At 40.3% G+C, this 20,880-nt stretch overlaps 1 protein-coding gene across 2 annotated transcripts in view; it reads right to left on the bottom strand.

Moving 5' to 3' along the window:
* Positions 1 to 20,880, bottom strand: part of ESRP1 (epithelial splicing regulatory protein 1) — a 53,368-nt gene that overhangs the window by 8,679 nt on the left and 23,809 nt on the right. Inside the window, exons 5-12 of one of the 2 annotated variants that reach the window (XM_070748073.1) lie at positions 17,396 to 17,494; positions 16,119 to 16,173; positions 14,811 to 14,921; positions 10,845 to 10,977; positions 10,710 to 10,752; positions 5,611 to 5,912; positions 3,613 to 3,831; positions 1,575 to 1,773 (exon numbers count right to left, since the gene is read on the bottom strand). In XM_070748073.1, the coding sequence (XP_070604174.1) occupies positions 1,575 to 1,773; positions 3,613 to 3,831; positions 5,611 to 5,912; positions 10,710 to 10,752; positions 10,845 to 10,977; positions 14,811 to 14,921; positions 16,119 to 16,173; positions 17,396 to 17,494 (1,161 nt within the window). The remainder of the gene's footprint in view (positions 1 to 1,574; positions 1,774 to 3,612; positions 3,832 to 5,610; positions 5,913 to 10,709; positions 10,753 to 10,844; positions 10,978 to 14,810; positions 14,922 to 16,118; positions 16,174 to 17,395; positions 17,495 to 20,880) is intronic. The other variant, XM_070748074.1, reaches the window with a different exon arrangement.

Raw genomic sequence — 20,880 nt, 5'->3', positions numbered from 1 at the left:
CTGACCCCTGTGGATGGCGAAAAACATCCCAATGGCCCAACCAGAAGTTTGTTTCCAAACGTTTGGCCATTTTTCGCTCTCCCCAGGCTTCAGGCGGCTTTCCTGAACACAAGGGACAGCGAAAAATGGCCCAACGGGCCTACTGGATGTCCAGAGGCTTCTGTGAGGCCTGTGCTCATTGAAGTTTGTTTCCAAACTTTGGTCCGTTTGGCCGTTATTCGCTCTCCCCAGGCTTCAGGCAGCTTTCCTGAACACAGGAGACAGTGAAAAATGGCCCAACGGGCCTACTGGATGTCCAGAGGCTTCAGTGAGGCCTGTGCTCACTGAGGTTTGTTTCCAAACTTCCGGTTGGTCCGTTTGGCCGTTATTCACTCTCCCCAGGCTTCAGGTGGCTTTCCTGAACACAGGGGACAGCGAAAAATGGCCCAACAGGCCTACTGGAAGTCCAGAGGCTCCAGTGAGGCTGTGTGCGTGCGTAAGGGGGCACTGTGTGGGGGGTTGTGAGCATGCATGGGAGGTAGGTCATTGCATTATAGGTGTAGGCATGTGTGGGCACCCTAGCACCCACATATTCTTTTGGCATTCGAGCCAAAAAAGCTTCGCCATCCCTGTCGTAGGTTAGTATAACAGTGTACTTTCAGAAGTGTGTGAATTCTATAAGATTTGTTCCAAAGCATATTTAATCCAGCATTTCATTTCAGCCAAATGTTCAGAAGCAGAATTTGTGAGTGTAAGTTTACTGTTCTTTGTTGGTCCTTACTTGCCATCCAGGAGAAAATCAGCTCCAAATTTAGAAGGTGCATATAACTATCAAGGACTGCATTTACTGACAAATATATTTTATTTTATTAAATCTATCCTATTCTTTTTAAGCCACTGAAAGGTCCAACTATATGTTACATTAATGGCACACAAAGGAGAGACAAACTAAACTTGGGGAAAAGTAGGAATTTTTTTTCTTCCCACTATACAAAGGTTCTGAAAAAAAACACCATATAAGACCAATGTCTGTGCTGCCAATCACAGATCTTTTATTACAGCTACTGTTTATAAAGAATTACAGTAATTCTTCATAAGAAACAGAATAACTAGGCAGGACAAACCATCCCTTCTTGATTGTTGTTTTTCTGATCTGGTTTCAGGTTCACTTTTAAAAAAACAGCTCAATTGTATTCTGTTGTTCAGTTCTGTGGGAACCTCAGTTTCCACCATTACAGGGAGCTAAATTATGCTATTTATAACCAACAGTGAACTTAAGTAGCTAAGCTGCAAATAGTTTATTCCAACAAAATCATTGACACCTGCCCAGTGCAAATTAAGCACCCAGGAATGAGGGGAAAGTTTGCGTGTCACCAGAAAAGCAAGATTAGGGAAGACAATTCCTTTGTGAATCACAGTAGTCCAGAACCCAGAGGAGAACCACCCTCAGACTGCAACTGATTTCAAGGGGGGGAAATTTTCACTCTAGATCCCCGAATCTTTCCGAGAGAAGGACATAAGAGTCGAGAGAAGGAGCTCCAGCACCTACCAGCATCTGCAGCACAGAAGAGCACCAAGACCCAAGCAAGACTTACATGGTAACTTACATGGTGGTGGGGATAAGCCATTTCGATTTAAAGTGCCCCCCATTAATACAAAGTTCATCTCCTCAGCAGAACATTGAAAGACTTCCACATATCTGTCCTTCATGGTTTTCTTGTGGCACTTCTGAGCCGCTAAGAAGGCTCGATCAGAAGATTTCATTTGGATAAAGGCATCTCCTGAGGGTCGACCCTAAGGACAAAAAAACAAAGCACCACAGCAAAGCCACTCGCTCAGCATATAAAGCGTAATTCTGCCTTAAAAAAACATAGTCAACTTAAATTGGAAGACTTTCGTCCACTCTACATTTAATATTTAATGTCTAGTTTAATGAAAAGGACGACTAGGGGAGACATGATAGCAGTGTTCCAATATCTCAGGGGTTGCCACAAAGAAGAGGGAGTCAACCTATTCTCCAAAGCACCTGAGAGTATGACAAGAAGCGATGGGTGGAAATTAAACAAGGAGAGAAGCAACTTAGAACTAAGGAAATATTTCCTGACAGTTAGAACAATTAATCAGTGGAACAACTTTCCTCCAGAAGTTGTGGGTGCTCCAACATTGGAAGTTTTTGCTTTGTCAAATACGGTCTGGAAAATATCGTTTGATAATTGTTAGGTAGCTGAAATAACTCTTTTTACATTTGAGAGGCACCCACCCAACCCAAAATTCTATCTCATAATTGCATTGACAAATGCAAAATTTCCTTCCTATGACAATTAGGGGTTTTGGTAGAAAAGCCTAGTTCACTATCCCACACCAGGGCAGAGGTACAATCAATGACATGTGTTATCTTCATTCAGTGCCACTGAAGTTTTGAACTTTTTTGTCCTCCTGGGATTACAGAAATGTCTCTCCTAAACTGAAGTTTGGTCAGAAACCCAGACAACATTACCAATACAAGAAGAGTTGGGAGCAGTATAGCAACATCTAGGATGCCATACGTTATTTATACCTCTCCTAACTTCATATGCATCCCTTAAGGATAAGGAATTGCCCACGTCAGTGATGGCGAACCTATGACACGCGTGTCAGCACTGACACGCGTAGCCATTTTTAGTGACACGCGGCCGCTGGAGAAACTTTCGGAGAGAATTTTATTTATTACTTAGATTTGTATGCCGCCCCTCTCCGAAGATTCCTAGAGAGGCCTCCCAGAGGCTTCTCCCCATTTTTTCCAGCCCTGTTTCCTCCCAGGAGATTCCTAGAGAGGCCCCACGGAGGCTTCTCCCTGCCTCTTCCAGTCAGTTTCGGAGGCTCGGGTTTGTAACTGGAAAATGGTTCTTGAGAAGAGGCAAAAAAAATCTTGAACACCCGGTTCTTATCTAGAAAAGTGTGTAAGTAGAGGCGTTCTTAGGTAGAGGTACCACTGTACTATGCTTCTATCTTTGTTCCAGGGATCTTAATTACAGATTTCTTGGTGCTTTCTGAGCTTGGTTATTGTTTTCAGATGTTTCATTACCCAATTAGGTAACTTTATTTATTTATTTATTTATTTATTTATTTATTTATTTATTTATTTATTTATTTATTTATTTATTTATTTAATTAATTAATTTCTAGGCCATCCTCCTCCGGAGACTCAGGGCAGCTTACAACATAGGGATAAATACATAAACATAGCATATCAGAAATCGAAGTTAAAAACTAGACCAATTCAAAACCTAAAACCCATTAAAAATACTAAAATCCAATATAAACAACTCCAAAAACCCATGCCTTAAAAAAAACCCATTCAGTCACATTCATCCACATGCCCTAACAATTAACTAACATAATCAGTACTGATGATGCAACCTAGCTTCATTATTGTTGCTGGACCTTTTAGGAAATCAGTCTTTTCTTTTAGGCCAAACCACCATAAAGCCTTCACTCCATGCAAAAGTCACTCTTGCTTTCTTACTTGAGTTCTGAGCTTTTGGGAAATATCTGGCCTTACCATTGGGCAAAACGAAGACTCAAAGTCCCATTCATTGTTTCAGGAGCAATCACGTCATTGGGGGTACATTGTTGTTAACTTTCTTCACTAACCTGGTGATTTAACACCATGTGGACCCCGTGGGTTCTGATGTCTCCAGAAAACTCTCCCATGAATCCCAAAATGTCCTCTATAGTGGCGGCATATGGAAGACCACGCAGGCGAACACAGTCCCTGACAGTTGTGGGAGGCACAAACTGTTGAGGTAGCACCGGAAGAATAGGAGCAGTTGGGAGAGGAATGAGAGGAGCCGAGGAATACCTGTTCACGACCTGCAAGCCAAAATAATAAACATGTTTAGAAACAGGAAACATAGCAAATGAATAGTGTAAGCCCTAAAGTCAGCTTAATGCATTTGAAAACAAAGACTCCCCACCGAGAGAGAGAAAATCTTAGCCACCCAATGTACACAATCTGGCTTTTCTTGTTTGGAAATCTAGCCCTTAACACTATGGCCTTCATCGCTTGAAAAAATAAATGTAGTCCTTCATGACTAAAAGACCACACATGCCTAATCTCTACTGACAAGCAAGAAATCTCTAAAATGTAGGTTATATTCCTCATGCTTTAAAAAGAAAAAGCTAGATGTTAGATATGGGGATACCTCAATTAACAGCTGTTTCCCAATTCACTGGCTGAACTTGTTTTTTTTTTAAGGTACATTTTACATTACCTTTCATCCACACCCTTCTTGCCCTAGCATTGAGATGGTCTGCTAATGCTAATCACTTGTCAAGGACATTATCATCACAACAAAGTCTCTATCTCAATGCCTGCCACCAATGAAGGTGGGATGAAAGCCATCTAAGTAGGAAAATGATTTCTCCAATCAGAAAACACAATACAACTTTCTGTGTGAATATTCTGTTGTATCAGGACTGACTCATGGCAGTACTATTCTTCCCACCTGGCCAGTGGGTCTGCCTTGCACCATAGCAGGCTTATAGGGTTTTATTTTTATTTTGGAAGCCATAACCTAATTTTTCCCCCCAGATTATCCAAAATGCCCAGTCAAATGCCTTTTAGAAGTATAATAGCCACAAAATGATATCAAAAGTAAATTGTATCTGGTATCAGGGATAATATATAGCCTGTATACAGTCTATATACAGACGATACTTAAAATGAAGGACTATGATTCAACTACAGCCAGCCAATCACACAACTCAAAATCAGACCAGGACTCAGTAAGGTATTCAAAAGCCAGTGCTCCCCCAGACAAGCACAATCCAAAGCGCACTGAAAATGTCTTCTCAAATGGGGACAAAACCTTTGAAACCAAATTGCCAAGAACAAAAGAACATAAGAACCAGATCCATGTTGAATCAGGTCAAAGCATTCTGTGTCACACAGTGGCCCACCAATTGTCCATGGGAATCTTGAGCAAAAAGGGAAGGGAAAACCCTCCCTTTCCCTTGACTCCCAACAAATGGTACTTAAGGGAATCCTGCCTGCCTCAACCAACATAGAGGAGGCACATGGACATCCACCACCAATACACTTGGCATCCAGTAACCACCAATACACTTGGCATCCATGAAATCCTGCCTTGAAGCTATCCAGGCTGACAGCTGTCACGATCTCTTCTGGAAGTGAATTCCATAAACCAATGACTCTCTGGGTGAAGAAATATTTCCCTTTATTTGTCCTCTCTTTCTTACCTATGAGCTTTAGGGAGTGCCCCCTCGTCCTAGTATTGTGTGATAGAGAAAAGAATTTTTCTCTATCCACCCTTTCTATCCCATGCAAGATTTATACACTTTGATCAAGTCACTTCTTAAACGCCCTCTTTCAAGGCTGAAGAGACCAAGCTCGGAGCTCAAACCAATAACATAAATGTTTTTTTAAAAAAAAACATAACTATCAACCCAAGCTACTAATATTCAAAGACACTTCAAATAATATATAGTCTGCATTTATCCTCCACAAACCTGTTTAGTCTTCCATTAAAGACATTCAAATTGGTAATCGCTTTATCTTGCAGTTGTGAATTCCATAATTATTTTGAATAAGCATCTCACACCATAATATTAGTGAATACTGGTTCTTACCTGCTGTACCTCAGCTGCTGTACTCCTGAAAAGTTCTATATATCTTTTCCCCAACAAGTCCTTATGCTTTTTTAGTGCGTTTTGTGCATATTCCTCACAAGCAAACAACACGAATGCATCTCCTGTTGGCCTATTGTCAGGGTAAGTCACAAAAAGGATTCCTTCTTTTCCACCTGTCACAGGACAGTGTTGACCAAAAAATGCTAACACTTCTTCTGATGTTACATTGAATGGGAGGCCCCGCATCCGAACAATCACTTGGTTTTCTTTCGATAGGAACTGGGCTACTTCATTGGATGTACCTTGAGAAACAACAGGGAATAACATTTAGAGGGATATCAATAGAATGCTAAATATACAATGGACAATCACTAAGGAAATGGCAGTACAGTGATCCCTCGATTTTCGCGATCTCGTTCTTCGCGAAACGCTATATCGCGATTTTTCCCACCCGATGACGTCACTCTCTTCCTTCCTTTCTCATCTTTCTTTCTCTCTCTTTCTCTCTCTTGCTTCTTCCTCTCTCACACTCTCTTCCTCCCTCTCTCATCTCTTTCTTTCCTTCTCTCTCTTTCTCTATCTCTCCCCCTCTTGCTGGCGGGCGGCAGGCGGGCGGGCGGGCGGGCGGGGGCATCAGCGAGGAAGACCCAGGGAAGGTTCCTTCGGCCGCCCAGCAGCTGATCTGCTCAGCAGCGCGGCAGCAGCGAGGAGCCGAATCAGGGTTTCCCCTTTGCGTGGGCGGCGGGGAAACCCCGATCTTCGTCTGCTCGCTGCTGCTGCGCTGCCGAGCAGATCAGCTGCTGGGCGGCCACAGCAGCAGCGAGCAGACGAAGATCAGGGTTTCCCCGCCGCCCACGCAAAGGGGAAACCCCGATCTTCGTCTGCTCGCTGCTGCTGCGCTGCCGAGCAGATCAGCTGCTGGGCGGCCGAAGGAACCTTCCCTGGGTCTTCCCCGCCGCCCACGCAAACTCTACCATCTGCGCATGCGCGGCCATGAAAAAAGGGCACGCATGCGCAGATGGTGTTTTTACTTCCGCAACCCTACATCGCGAAAAATCGATTATTGCGAGGGGTCTTGGAACGGAACCCTCGCGATAATCGAGGGATCACTGTACTAGTTAAAAGTAATGCGATGGGAGATTTTAGAGAAATAAAACAAGCAGCAATAGAAAGCGCTCAGGCAGTAATAGTTTTGGGTTGGAAGGATGCGACAAAATGGACAATGCAAAATTGGTATAGGTACATGGTGGACCATATTCAATTTGAAATTATGGATAAAAGGATAAATTCGGATAATGAAACTGAATTGGGACAACTGATGGGACAGTGGGACAAGGTAAGACGATAAATGATGAGCAGAATCCGAGACCAAGCTACAAGAAATAAATTGGAATCACTCTATAATATGTAAATAGATATATTGCTCTTGGGTCAAGTGGACTATATAAGAAACACCCCCGATTTGGTGGTGGGGAATGTGTGTGTGTCTGGGTGGTGGGCACATTTCACTATGCACTGTTTTATGTTGTGTGTATATAAACTTGTTAAAAATTAATAAAAAATAATTTTTAAAACAGGGAATAACATTTAGAGTAGAGTAGAGTAGGAATAGAATAGAATAGAAGCAGGAGTGAAATTTAAAAATTTTCCCTACCTGTTCTGTGGATGTGGCTTGGTGGATGTGGCAGGGGTAGGGTACTGCAAAATCTCCATTCCCACCCCACTCCAGGGGAAGGATACTGTGAAATCCCCATTCCTTCCCCACTCCTGGGGGAAAGATGTTGCAAAATCTCCATTCCCATCCCACTCTGGGACCATCCAGAGGTATTTGTTGGTTCTATGAACCACTCAAAATTTCCACTAGCGGTTCTCCAGAAACCTGCTGAACTTCACCCCTATTTAGAAGGTTAGGTACCTATCCATAACCCAGAATTATGAAGAAGAAAAACAAATCTAATCTCACCCTTGGCAGTTTTAAAATGTGTGAACCTTAATTCCCAGAATTTCTCGCCAACATGTTTGAAAAACACTGGTCTAGGGGTATAGCAACTTATGTGCAGGACGGCAACTTTGTTAGGTAATAAACACAATGTGGATTTTTTTTTTTAGTAGCCTAGAAATGACACCCACATCCACGTGTATGCACAGGGGTATCACCTAGATTGCCAAGGTATTAGGTATTTTTAAAATATTCTTTATACACTTAAGGGTTTTCATTTTATAGAGGGGAAAATATCTGCATATGTGTATTTCCACATTTACTATTAGTTATGCTTAAGACAATCTTCCTCAATCTGATGTTCTCCAGATACACACACACACTAAGATTCAGGAATTCCAAGGTACACTAGCAAGGTTGGACTGGTTTCTTTGCTTGCAGAAAACAGAATTCTTTATTGCGAACTACACTATTGTACAGAAACTCTATTCCAATAGCTCCTGGACTAGAAACTAAAAATTAAACAACTATAGGGCTTACAGCTTCCACACCCTAGTAGAGCAGGTTCTGTATCCTCCAACCATGTGGTAAGCCCTACGGTTACCACCCAGTTCACATTATAACTCTTGTCCAGAAACAATGTGGAACACATTTTGTAAAGCAGTAGTTTGTACTACTGCTAGTACAGCTGATCAACTGATCTCAGCAGTTGATTTATTTAATAAATGATGGGCAAGGAATGATGACTTACTATATTTGAACCCAGGTGGTTGTCTTAAACATTGAGAAGGATTTAAGAAAGTGCCTTCACATTACTATCATAGCTTGGGAGCTCCATCTCTATGGTTTAATTAAACATTGCAATTGGAATATCTATGGATAATTGGACCATCATTGTTTCTTGCTCTGTACCTCTAATTTGTTTGTGTGTGTGTGTGTGTTTATAGCATTTAGCAATAGCATTTAGACATATACCGCTTCATAGTGCTTTTACAGCCCTCTCTAAGCGGCTTACAGAATCAGCATATTGCCACCAACAATCTGGGTCCTCATTTTACCCACCTTGGAAGGACGGAAGGCTGAGTCAACCTTGAGCTGGTGGTGAGATTTGAACTGCTGAACTACAGTTAGCAGTTAGCTGAAGTAGCTTGCAGTGCTGCAAGCTACTTCTAAGCAATGCACCACCTTGGATCAAACCACAAACACCCCATATTTGTGTGTTTGTGTGTGTGTCTGTGAGCGCCTTCAAGTCAGCATTGACTCTTGGTGATGGTCTGGAGAAGTCTTTGCAGTTTTCTTGGTGATATTTCAAAAATGGATTGTCATTGCTTTCTTCCTTGGACTGAGAGAGAGCACCTGGCACAAAATCACCTAACTGCCTTTGTGCCTAAGACAGGACTAGAACTCACAGTCTCCCAGTTTCTAGATGCTTTTAACCATGGCACCAAACTGGCTTTCAACCTGCATTATGCTAGATCAGTGGTTCTCAACTGGGGGGGAGTCAGGACTCCTTTGGGGGGTCAAACGACCGTTTCACAGGGGTCACCTAAGACCATTGGAAAGACAACTAAAACTTCTATTCTGGTGCCTTGGAACATATTTTTACAATCCGACCAATCGGTTGTTTACAGGGGGGATGTTCCTCTGACCTTCCTGCCAATCAGCTTAGAGCTCTGTTGGGAGAATTGGCACTAAACGTATGGTTGAGGGTCACCATAACATGAGGAGAATTGTATTAAGGAGCCACGGCATTAGAAAGGTTGAGAACCACTGTGCTAGATGATACATTAAGATCTTCCCATTTTTAAAATTGTACTGCTGAATTAATAAAAACTAATATTGTTATTGCTGTTTTAGATCAATGGCCAATGCAAAGTATTTCCCTGCTTCAATCTACAAAGAAATTGTAGTTATCTAATTCTTCCCCTAAAATTACCTGAAGACCTTAATAGCCAACAGAGATATGTAACCAGAGATCTAAAGTTCCTGGCTTATTCAATCAATTTCTTTAACTTAATAGAAAGGAAGCTTTTGCTATTTAAGACTAGCCCAGGGGTAGGCAAAGTTGGCTCGTCTATGACTTGTGGACTTCAAGTCCCAGAATTCCAGAGCCAATCTTGCTAGCTCAGGAATTCTGGGAGTTGCAAGTCCACATGTCAGTAAGGGGTGAGTACAAGTTCACTAGAGTGCCTTCTGTCCCCTGTCCTATTGCTCTCCTGTATCTCCTATACCTTTCTTCTATTCCTATATCTCTTCTTCTGTTCTTTCATTGATATGTTCTATTACTATACCTTCTTTTCTATTCTTTCATATATATATTTTACTATGAGTATCTCCTCTATAACCTTCATCATGTATTTTACTATGTGTGTATGTGTGTGTGTATGTGTGTGTGTGTGTATATATATATATATACACACACACATATATATGTCAAATGTTTTTTGTTTTTTTTAAGCTGGATAGAATCCCAGTAAGGAAGGATGTGGCTAGCTGATGAGGCCAGAACAAGGCCGAAATGGGACCATCCTAGTCTTCCTTAATTTTAAAATTCCAGCTAAAAAAACATTTGACACATACAGAATATAGTTGTCGGCTATTAACTGCCTTGAAATGGTCCTGGGTTGGGCCTAGAGGCAAAAAGGAGCTGTGACGTTCCTTCTATATAGCAGGGTGATCCGACATAAAAAAACAAAAAACAAAAACACACACACACACACACATATATATACATATATATATATATACAGTATATATACACACACACACACACACACACACACACACACACACACACACACTGTATATACATACATACATACACTGAAACCCTTATTGTGTATTGGACTAAATAATTAAGTAAGTAAGTAACTAAGTAAGTAAGTAACTAAGTAAGTAGATAGATAGATAGATAGATAGATAGATAGATAGATAGATAGATAGATAGATAGATAGATAGATAGATAGATAGATAGATGTCATAGAAGAGCCAACTTTGCCTACCCCTGGACTAGCCTAACCCCAACCAGGATAGTCTAAACATGGCTCCTGCAGAAAATTCTGCCAGTTGAAGCCCCCCACCTTCATGGGGAGAGAATGCAATCAGAGAGAGCTGATTTAAAATAAATGTTAATTTACATTATAGGAAAAGAAAGTTTACCTCCAGCAATTTTGAGGAAGTCCTCTCCTGTTGCTTTGTATACCTGGAGATAAGAAAAGAAAAAATATAATTAAACTCAGACAAACCTTCCACCTATTTCACCCAAATATACCATTCAGAACTTGACCAACGCACCTCTATATAGCGGTTCCCCATGTGATGCTTGTGTCTTTGCAACGCTAATTCTCTGTGTTCTTCACTTACAAACCTGACAAGAGCTTCTCCATTTCTCCTGCCCTGGGCATTGAGACAGAGTGCAGCCCCTCCTCTGAAGAGAGACGAAGAAAAAGTTTTTTAAAAAAATTAGATGTTCCTTTTCATAAAAACTATATTTACATGGGAAGGGGGTGGGGAAGTGATTCTGGTTATTTCGGGATGCAGTCAGGTATTTCTTTAAAAAAATAACCATTCAATTAATTCTACAATGTGAATTTTAGCCCAAAGTTCACTTCCAAAGTTCATTTGGTGCTACTTGTATTAAAAAGGTTTTTAAAATACCTACAAACAGCACTTTATTTGGTTAAAAGATCTGTGGGGGGGAAAATCACATGACAGGAAAACCAACCTGGACTTCTGATATTTAGTCAGCATCACCTGGATTGACAATCCCAGTGTCATCAGTCTGGTAATTTCAAAGGTACGTTTTCAAATGCAACTGGACTTTTTTTGGAGGAGGAGGGGGATGAGGAGGAGGGGGGAGAGGAGGAGGGGAGGAGGAGGAAGAGGAAGGAGGAGAAGGAGGAGGGGAGGAGGAAGAGGAAGGAGGAGAAGAAGGAGGAGGAGGGGAGGAGGAAGAGGAAGGAGGAGGAGGAGAAGAAGAAGGAGGAGGAGGAAGAGAGGAGAAGGAGAAGGAGGAGGAGAAGGAGGAGGAGGAGGAGGAAGAGAGGAGGAGGAAGAGAGGAGGAGGAAGAGAAAGGAGGAGTAGGAGTAGGAGAAAGAGGAGAAGGAGGAGAAGAAGAAGAGGAAGAAGGAGGAGGAGGAGGAGGAGAAGAAGAAGAAGAAGAAGAAGAAGAAGAAGAAGAAGAAGAAGAAGAAGAAGAAGAAGAAGAAGAAGAAGAAGAAGAAGAAATTTGGTTTCACATCCAAGACGTTTGATGGTGAGGTAGGAAATAGAATGATTGCATTTCTTTGCAGTCATAGATATCAGTGTCGTAGTTATGACATTAGGTTGGATTGTTCTATGACTTAAATGATAAAACAACTTTTTTTCCATTCAGCGGTGGATGCTTTTTGAATGAACTCAGGATTCTCAAGCAGAGTGTTAAAAAAAGAAATCGCTTCTAACTCTCCAATCTAATTAAAGATGATGAAGCTGCCTCCTGCTATGGAAATCCTTATATTAATTTTAAATGTTATATTAATTCCCAAGACCCCAAATTTGGTCTCTATCCTTGAATTGCTTGCAACTTTAAAAGCCATTTTAAAAAATCACTTAAACAATGATAGAATTATGGGATTTCAGCATTTTAAAAATTATGTGGAGGTTCTGAAAATATCACACTACATGGATAAAAATGTATATAAAAAGAAAAGGAGATAAAAAACAGCTCTTGAGGAAACATTTATGTTTACATGGTGTGGGTTGTATTATTCTTCACTTTTGTTTGGCCTTCTGCACTTTTTGATCCTTCCTTTTTATATTTGAAAAATATTATTACCTTCATAAAATCTGGAACATAACATCATAGCAGAAAAAGCAGCAACTTTGGATAAACATATGAATATCAAAAAAAAATTAAGATTAAGGAGGAGTCATCGTAGCACAATGGTGAGAATGTACTATTGTAGGTTAACTCCTAACCATAGCCAAGAGTTCAATCCCGACCAATTCAAGGTTGACTCAGCCTTCCTTCCATCCTTCCACGGTTGGAAAAATGAGGATTCAAATTGTTGCTGCCTCTGAGGCAGGCAGGATTCCCTTGAGTACCATTTGTTGGGGGTCAAAGAAAAGGGAGGGTCTTGCCTTCTCTTTCTCCTCAAGATCCCCATGTACAATTGGTGGGCCACTGTGTGACACAGAATGCTGAACTTGATGGGCTTTGGCCTGATTCAGCATGGCTCTTCTTATGTTCTTATATACTGACTTTATAACCTGCTTAGAGAGGGCTGTAAAGGACTACAAAGCGGTATATAAGTCTAAGTGTTGTTGCTATTCCGTTTAAGATTTGGAGAAGAATGGAGTATTTTTTAAGAGCAGAATGGTCTTATTCACAAGGGGTGTGCATAAGTGCACCTTTGTGCCTACCATTCCTGTCCAAATGTCTTTTTTATCTTTTCTATCTCTACTTTATACAATACTATATTTGTATGACAAAAAACTAAATAAAAACTAAATAAAAATAAATAAATATACACAGCTTATAAATTTTATGCTTTCCAGTCAGTGTTGACTCATGGTGACTTTAATGCTATTTGTAAAGAGAAATTTCCGTCAGGCCATTTTATCAAATGGGGAAAAAAAACCATTTCAAACATGCTTTTGCTACATAATTTTAATTTATCTAAATGATTTTATCACCAGATGATCTTATACACCACTCAAAGAAGCCAGATAATCTTTTATGCACTGTAAAGTTCTCGACAAATCTAAGATGGCATTCTTCTTTTTTCATTTCAGCTTCAACCACAACAACACAAGAGCACGCAACAGATTCAAACTTAATACAAACCGCTCCAAACTTGACTGTAAAAAATATGACTTTAACAATCGAGTTGTCGAAGCGTGGAACTCATTACCGGACTCAATTGTGTCAACCCCTAACCCCCAACATTTCTCCCTTAGACTATCCACGATTGACCTCTCCAGGTTCCTAAGAGGCCAGTAAGGGGCGTACAGATGTGCACTGGAGTGCCTTTCGTCCCCTGTCCAATTGTCTTTCCCTTCTCTCACATATCATATATATTTTCTTCCTTTCATATATCTTCTCCTCTAAGTTCACTTTTACCCTTATATATATTACTACATGTCTATCTTTCTTCCTATGTATTTGTGTATTGGACAAATGAATGAATGAATGAATGAATGAATGAATAAATAAATAAAAATAATAGGTGACCAATTGTCATTCTTCTCCTATAGGGATAGGCAGACTGTGCTCATCATTGTCTCGAAGACCATAAATTGCCACCTTGAATAAAAATTGGGAAAATATACAAACATATTCATTCATATTGATGTTTGAATACATTGCCTTTCCTGAAGCTTGGGGAAAATCTTTGGCTGGACTATCAAGTTCAGTCAATAAGTGGATCTTTAGGAATAGCAATAGCAATAGCATTTAGACTTATATACCGCTTCATAGTGCTTTGTACAACCCCCTTTAAGTGGTTTGAAGAATCAGCCTATTGCCACCAACAATCTGGGTCCTCATTTTACCTACCTCGGAAGGATGGAAAGCTGAGTCAACCTTGAGCCGGTGGTGACATTTGAATTGCTGAACTACAGCTACCTTGTTTTCCCGAAAATAAGACGTACCCTGAAAGTAAGGCATGTCAGAGTTTTTGCAGAATTTGCTAATATAAGGCACCCCCCGAAAATAAGGCGTAGTCAAGTTTACATATGGTACAGTGGAAAAACATATGGTACCATTCAAAGCTGTTCATAGCGGTACTGTAATGTGGCGTCCCCTGCTGGCCCCTTCCATCGCTTTGTACCGTCCAGTACAGCAGACACAGTCTGCTGCTGTCTCACCGCCATTACAGTCTCCACTACAGTGCGTAGACTGTAGTTCCTCGGGTGGCCGGAAGCTGCAATAGCAGGAGTATACTGTTGTACCATATAAGTGCCGTCGTTTGTGTCTGTGGGTGCCATACTGACAGGTACCGTACTGTAATCAGTGTACCGTATGGTACACTTTCTTTGGGGGTGTCAGCTTTTCTGTCTGTGAATTTGTCTTATTTGAGAAATATAAGACACCCCCCGAAAATAAGACGTAGCACAACTTTTGGAGCAAAAATTAATACTATAAGACAGTGTCTTATTTTCAGGGAAACACGGTAGCAGTTAGCTGAAGTAGCCTGCATTGCTGCACACTAACCACTGCGCCGCTCCGGCTCTTACATATTCAAACATAACAAGTATATCATTTAGATGGGACTAACTTGGCAATATTTAGTCCTTTGAAGAACCTGGCAATGTCCTGGTCTGATGACTGCCAAGGTAAACCTCTGGCTCGGATCACGGTGTTATCATCCACAAGTTCCATCTTGCTACTGTGGATCAGATAGAAGGATAGCTTTATTACTATCTTTAATATTCTCATCATCACAAACCACAACCAGAACATTAAGGCTTTTCCACAGCTTTAAATTCTCATCAACGCATTTTTCAAATAATTAAGTGGAAACTTTAAAATTCACCACTATTTTTTTTAATTAGAGATCCGTCTTCTAGTAGGATGTAATTCACTTCTGTTTTTCTTTTATATGAGTAGGTTTTATTAAAAGTTTTAAGAGTAAAAATAAGAATAAAAACTAAATTATAACAGAGAAAATAAATAAGAGAAATAACAAAAATGCTAAAAATGCAATCAGTAAAGAAAATAAGAAAATAAGGGGGGAAAAGAGATAAAGAAGCTTCCAATATTCTTCACAGTAGTTGTAAGTACTGTACAATTACATTTTCTGTACAATTACATTCTCTCTTTCTAAAGTTACACGATGACTCCTGTACAGATAAATATAGTCATTTGCAATGCAGGGATTAAACTATTGTACCTGTATCCTTAAGATGTTCCTACAATGTCCTGAGGTCAGAGGGGCCTTACTCTAAGAAAATTCTGTCCAGCCCTGAATGCTTCAGTAACCAACTCATCAAGGGTTGAGTTTGCAACACCTGCTACCATCATTCTCATTGGATAATTTGCAAGTACTTTGCCAGAAAGCAATTTATAATGCCATTCTTTTCTATGGACATTTCTTATTGGATATATACATGTATGTACATATACAGTATGTGTATATTTGTATCTATACACACACAGACACACAAAATATATGTATACGTTAAAATAAGTTTACACAAACATCAAAAGCATCAAAACAATTTGCTCAAGGTCATCTTATGAGACAGATGGGTAGCACATTAATTTAATTAAAAAATGCACAAACATGCACCCACACATACAGGCACAATGTTCAGCTTTAAAATTTAATACATACCATTCTTGCAGCTTCCATCCCATTCCAAGATTTAGCTAAATAATGTGTGCTTCATTAATGTTGGAGAAATCTCCCCATATTTTTATATAGATAACAGTTCTTTATAACTTCTTAGGAGAGTTAACATTGATTTTTTAATTCTATTTGTTCTATTTGCTTTTGGCCTGGGCCCCAGAAAGATAGACATATCTAATATATTTAATTGTCTTTAACAAACTTTTCATATTTTATTTTGAGGTATATACTTACCAGGTTCCACTTTCAAATTTATAGTTCACCCTTTCTGGATCTGAAAAGCTGTGGTCTATAAAACAGAGAATAAAATCAATTTCATTTCCAACAAAATTGTTGAATAGCAAAATGAAATATTATCCACTTGCAATATATGATAGACAAACAGACAGAAAACAGACAGACAGTCAGACAGAGAGAGACAGATGATAGATATGATATCATTGCAATGCTTGCTACTTTAGGCCCTTTTATTTTGCCCCAGCATTTGTAGTGTGTGTAGTATCAGAATGTAGATTTGGAAGGGAATACAAAGTTCATCTACTCCCACTTATCAGATGTGCAGGAAAACCAGTTGAACTGTTCCTGAGAGATGTCTATCTGACTTTAAAACCTCCAGAGCTGGAGAACCTACACTCTCTGCAGGAAGATTTATGACATTGTCTCCTGCCTCCTTCAAACGTGTACTTTCCATGAGATGAAGCATTAGCTGAATGATGCAACATATGTTTGCATGCAGGAAGGATCAGGCTTGTTCCTACACACACGCAAGGAAGGTTGGTTATGCCCTTCTATAAATCACTGAACATTCCTTGTAGTCCATATTTCATAATTACCACCAGGTGGGTCAATAGCCTGACAAGGAAGACTTCTCTGCCTGAATTGCTCTTTATTTTAGTCCACTAATAATATCCCACTTTTGATAATCTCCTGCAATGATATCCAGTATGGAGAGAAAAAGAGAGGAGGGAGGGAGAGGAGAAGAGAGGAGAGAAAGAGAGAGAGAAAGTAGGAGGAGGGGGGACAGAGTGGGGAGAGGGAGAGAGAGGGAAAAAGTTTACCCACATTTAAAATTGGATGCAAAAACTATAGCCAATTTTACTCTGTTCATATGCTCTTTATAGCCAATTTTTACTTTAATTGTTGGAACATTAAGGGGCTAAAGAAAAATAAGTATTGAAAACCCATTTCATTCTTTTGATTATGTGCCATCAAATCAATATTCAGCGACCACAAAGATTTAAATAATGTATACCTCAACGGGTCCTAAAGACCCAGTAAAGCCTTCATCTTTTAAGTGCAGCTATTGACAAGCTGTGAAAAGTTTGATGCACATGTCTGGCCAAGAAAACTGTGCCTTCTAACACTAAAAAATAATTCCCATTCCTGCTTCAAAGTTCTAAACAACGCCCACTCAACAGTCCCTCAAAAAGGCCATTTAAAAATAATATAGAATAAGTCCATACATGTAAAATTAAATCATTCCATCCCAAAAGAATACCCTCTTTGCTTACTGTAGGCTTCTGAAATTAGTGCTAAAATCACATTGCCCATATCTTCCAATTGCTGCATTCCAAAATGTTGTGCAGAGCTCCGTTTGTCAGGATTCACATCTGAGTACAGAAGTCAAGAATCTTGAAGCAATTATTTAAACGGCAGGCCTTTGGCTTCCCAAACCATCCTAGCCCCATCTTGAATCGCACCAAATGCAAACCATGTCCCCAAATTTATATGGGCTAGGCCACTGATGGCGAACCTTTTTTTCCTCGGGTGCTGAAAGAGTGTGGGCGTGTGCTATTGTGCATGCACGAGTGCCCACACCCATAATTCAATGCCTGGGGAGGGCGAAAACAGCTTTCCCTGCCCCCTGGATGCCCTCTGGAGACCAGAAAGGGCCCATTAGGCTTGTGTTTCACCCTGCCCAGGCTCCAAAAGCCTCCCTGGAGCCGGAGGAGGGTAAAACACCCTCCTCCGTCCCCCTGGAGGCTCTCTGGAAGCCAAAAACAGTCTCCCAAAGCCTCTGTGAAACTCAAAAATCATCTGACTGGCAAACACATTCATGCTGGTGCTAAGCTAGGGCAACAGCTCAGGTGCCAGCAGATATTATTATTATTATTATTATTATTATTATTATTATTATTATTATTTAGATTTGTATGCCGCCCCTCTCCGAAAACTCGGGGCGGCTCACAACAGTAATAAAAACAATATAGCAGTGGAACAAATCTAATATTAAAAAACATATAAAACCCTATCATTATTTAAAAAACCAACCAGCACATTCATACCAAACATAAAACAAAGTATTAAAAAAGCCTGGGAGAAAGGAGTCTCAACTCCCCCATGCCTGGCGGTATAAGAGAGTGTTGAGTAGTTTACGAAAGACAGGGGGGGTGGGGGCAGTTCTAATCTCCGGGGGGAGTTGGTTCCAGAGGGCCGGGGCTGCCACAGAGAAGGCTCTTCCCCTGGGGCCTGCCAAACGACATTGTTTAGTTGACGGGACACGGGGAAGGCCAACTCTGTGGGACCTTATCGGTCGCTGGGATTCGTGCGGTAGATATGGCTCTGCGTACCACCTGTGGCACCTGTGCTATAGGTTCGCCATCACTAGGCTAGGTCGATTCCAGTTTTAGGTGGTTTTGGTGGGATGTTAAGAGCTGGCAAGGAAGTTGCTTGTTTCCTAAGCTGTCTTCTTGGTCCCATGCCTGCACATAAAACCCTGACAGCAAAAGCCAAAAGCATTCACCCAAACTCTTCTTGGTTACATCAAAATATAGCCTTCTTTAGCCTTCCAGTAATTGAAGGAAGGCGGAAGTGCAGACTGAACCCTTCCGCTCTATAACATGATCATGGTTTCTGGCATTTTTGGGGGGGTTGGTTTCCAGCAAACATGATAACCCACTGAATGACTGCCATAACTTACCACCCTATTTCTGTAATCAATTACTCCTGTAAGTCAAAAGCGATTTGTATTGGCATTCATTTGTGGGCAAAGCTTATATCCAATGTAGCAAGATTTTGTAGCTACTTTTACTGAAACAAATTTATCTTGATTGTTTAAAGTGCAAATAAAAAACACCAGAGTGCCCCATTTTCTATCGCATTTTTAAAATTTGTCCCATGTCTCTGCACTCCACCATTCTTCATTGCCATGGATTATCTTCCCCTTAACACATCAATGGCAATAGAAGGGAGTGCTAGACCAGTGTTTCCCAACCTTGGCAACTTGAAGATATTTGGACTTCAACTCCCAGAATTCCCCAGCCAGCAAATGCTGGCTGGGGAATTCTGGGAGTTGAAGTCCAAATATCTTCAAGTTGCCAAGGTTGGGAAACACTGTGCTAGACTATATTCTGCTGTGATCCACTTACCCTCTACAGCTTTTCAAGATAAATGACATTAGTAATTATTTTGCTTAACCAAAGCATTTGTTGACATTATGAAACATCGTGATAAAAGCAAAATATACAGCCTCTTCGTAATCTGCGAGCAGCCACATACCTTTTCCTATAAACTATTAGCTTCTTTTAAAAATCAAATCAAATTTCACAAGAAAATTCCAAAGGGAGATAACAATCTGCCTTTGAACATTGCCTATAAAATGTGTTTGGCAATAGAAAAGCAGATTAAGGGAAGTATTCTGCTGGGCCTTTTGTTTTGATTTGGGATTGCGAACGTGTTTCAGCAGTGGATAATTTTCTCTTAGTAATACAGCTAATCCTCGATTTATAGCTAGTAGTTTAGTGACCAAAATATAACAGAATTTGGAAGGAACCTTGAAGGTTTCCTAGTCCAACCCTCTGCTCAGGCACAAAACCTTATGCCATTTCAGACAAATGGTTGTCCAATTTCTTCTTAAAAACTTCCAGTGTTGCAGCATTCATAACTTCTGGAGGCAACCCGTTCCACTGAACAACTGTTCTAACTGTCAGGAAATTTCTCCTTCGTTCTCAGTTGCTTCTCTCCTAGATTTATATCCATACATTTCCACATAACCGTTTATCCTTTCTCTTAGGCACTGGATATCAACTTCAGTGTCTTGGACAATCTCACTGAAGGTCAGAGTTTGATGACTGGAAGCAAAAAAATCGAAGTGATGGGTATGACATTGGAAGAGGACTTTAAAAGTGGCAAGTGTTTTCTGTCTGGTCAGGAGGCCACAGAAGAAATTTGGAATTCCCCAGTTGGTTCTGCAAGGCAGTTTTTTTAACCCTTTCAAAAAATTTTCCAAACCCAATACCTAAAAGAAAATTGGTCAAACTTTAAATCACGTTAGCTCCAAGTAAGGATTTCTTTTTGAGTTTATCTGTATTAATCTGTATATCTCTGTTCTATCCTCTTCTAAAGAAAGCGAGTTAGTAATCCAAATCAAATTCAGACTACCTCTTAAACTGTTACACTTATATTGGAATTCATTCCAGTCATAGTCTCAAAATATAAAGAGGAAATTAACTTGGGGAAGGACAAACTGATTAATTGTTTGAACTGTCAGAAAATTTCTTAGTTTTAGGTTGCTTCTCTCTTTGATTACTTTCCACTCATTGCTTCTATTCCTACTCTTAGGTACTTTGGAGACTAGCTTGAATCCCTCTTCTTTGTGGAAACCCTGAGATATTGGAACACTGCTATCATGTCTCCTCTGGTCCTTCTTTTCATTAAACTAGACATATCCAGTTCCTGCAACTGTTCTTCGTATGTTTTAGCCTCCAGTCCCTTAACCATCTTTGTTGCTCTTCTCTGCACTTTCTAGAGTCTCAACATCTTTTTTTAGATGCAGTATTCCAAGTGTAGCCTTACCAAAGTAACGTAAAGTGGCGTTAACATTTCACATGATCATGATTCTAAAGTTCTGATGGTTGCACCCTCCTCCTGTCTTCACAGTAATCATCAGCTCAGCATTTGGCCCACATTGACGGCCATTTGCAGCGTCTTATGATAGAAACATAGAGAAACATAGAAGTCTGACGGCAGAAAAAGACCTCATGGTCCATCTAGTCTG

The sequence above is a fragment of the Erythrolamprus reginae genome, chromosome 3 (genome assembly GCF_031021105.1).
Source record: "Erythrolamprus reginae isolate rEryReg1 chromosome 3, rEryReg1.hap1, whole genome shotgun sequence".
Taxonomy (NCBI): Eukaryota; Metazoa; Chordata; class Lepidosauria; order Squamata; family Dipsadidae; genus Erythrolamprus; species Erythrolamprus reginae.
Note: the sequence above shows the minus strand (reverse complement) of the source record. Positions and strands in the feature narration are given on the sequence as shown.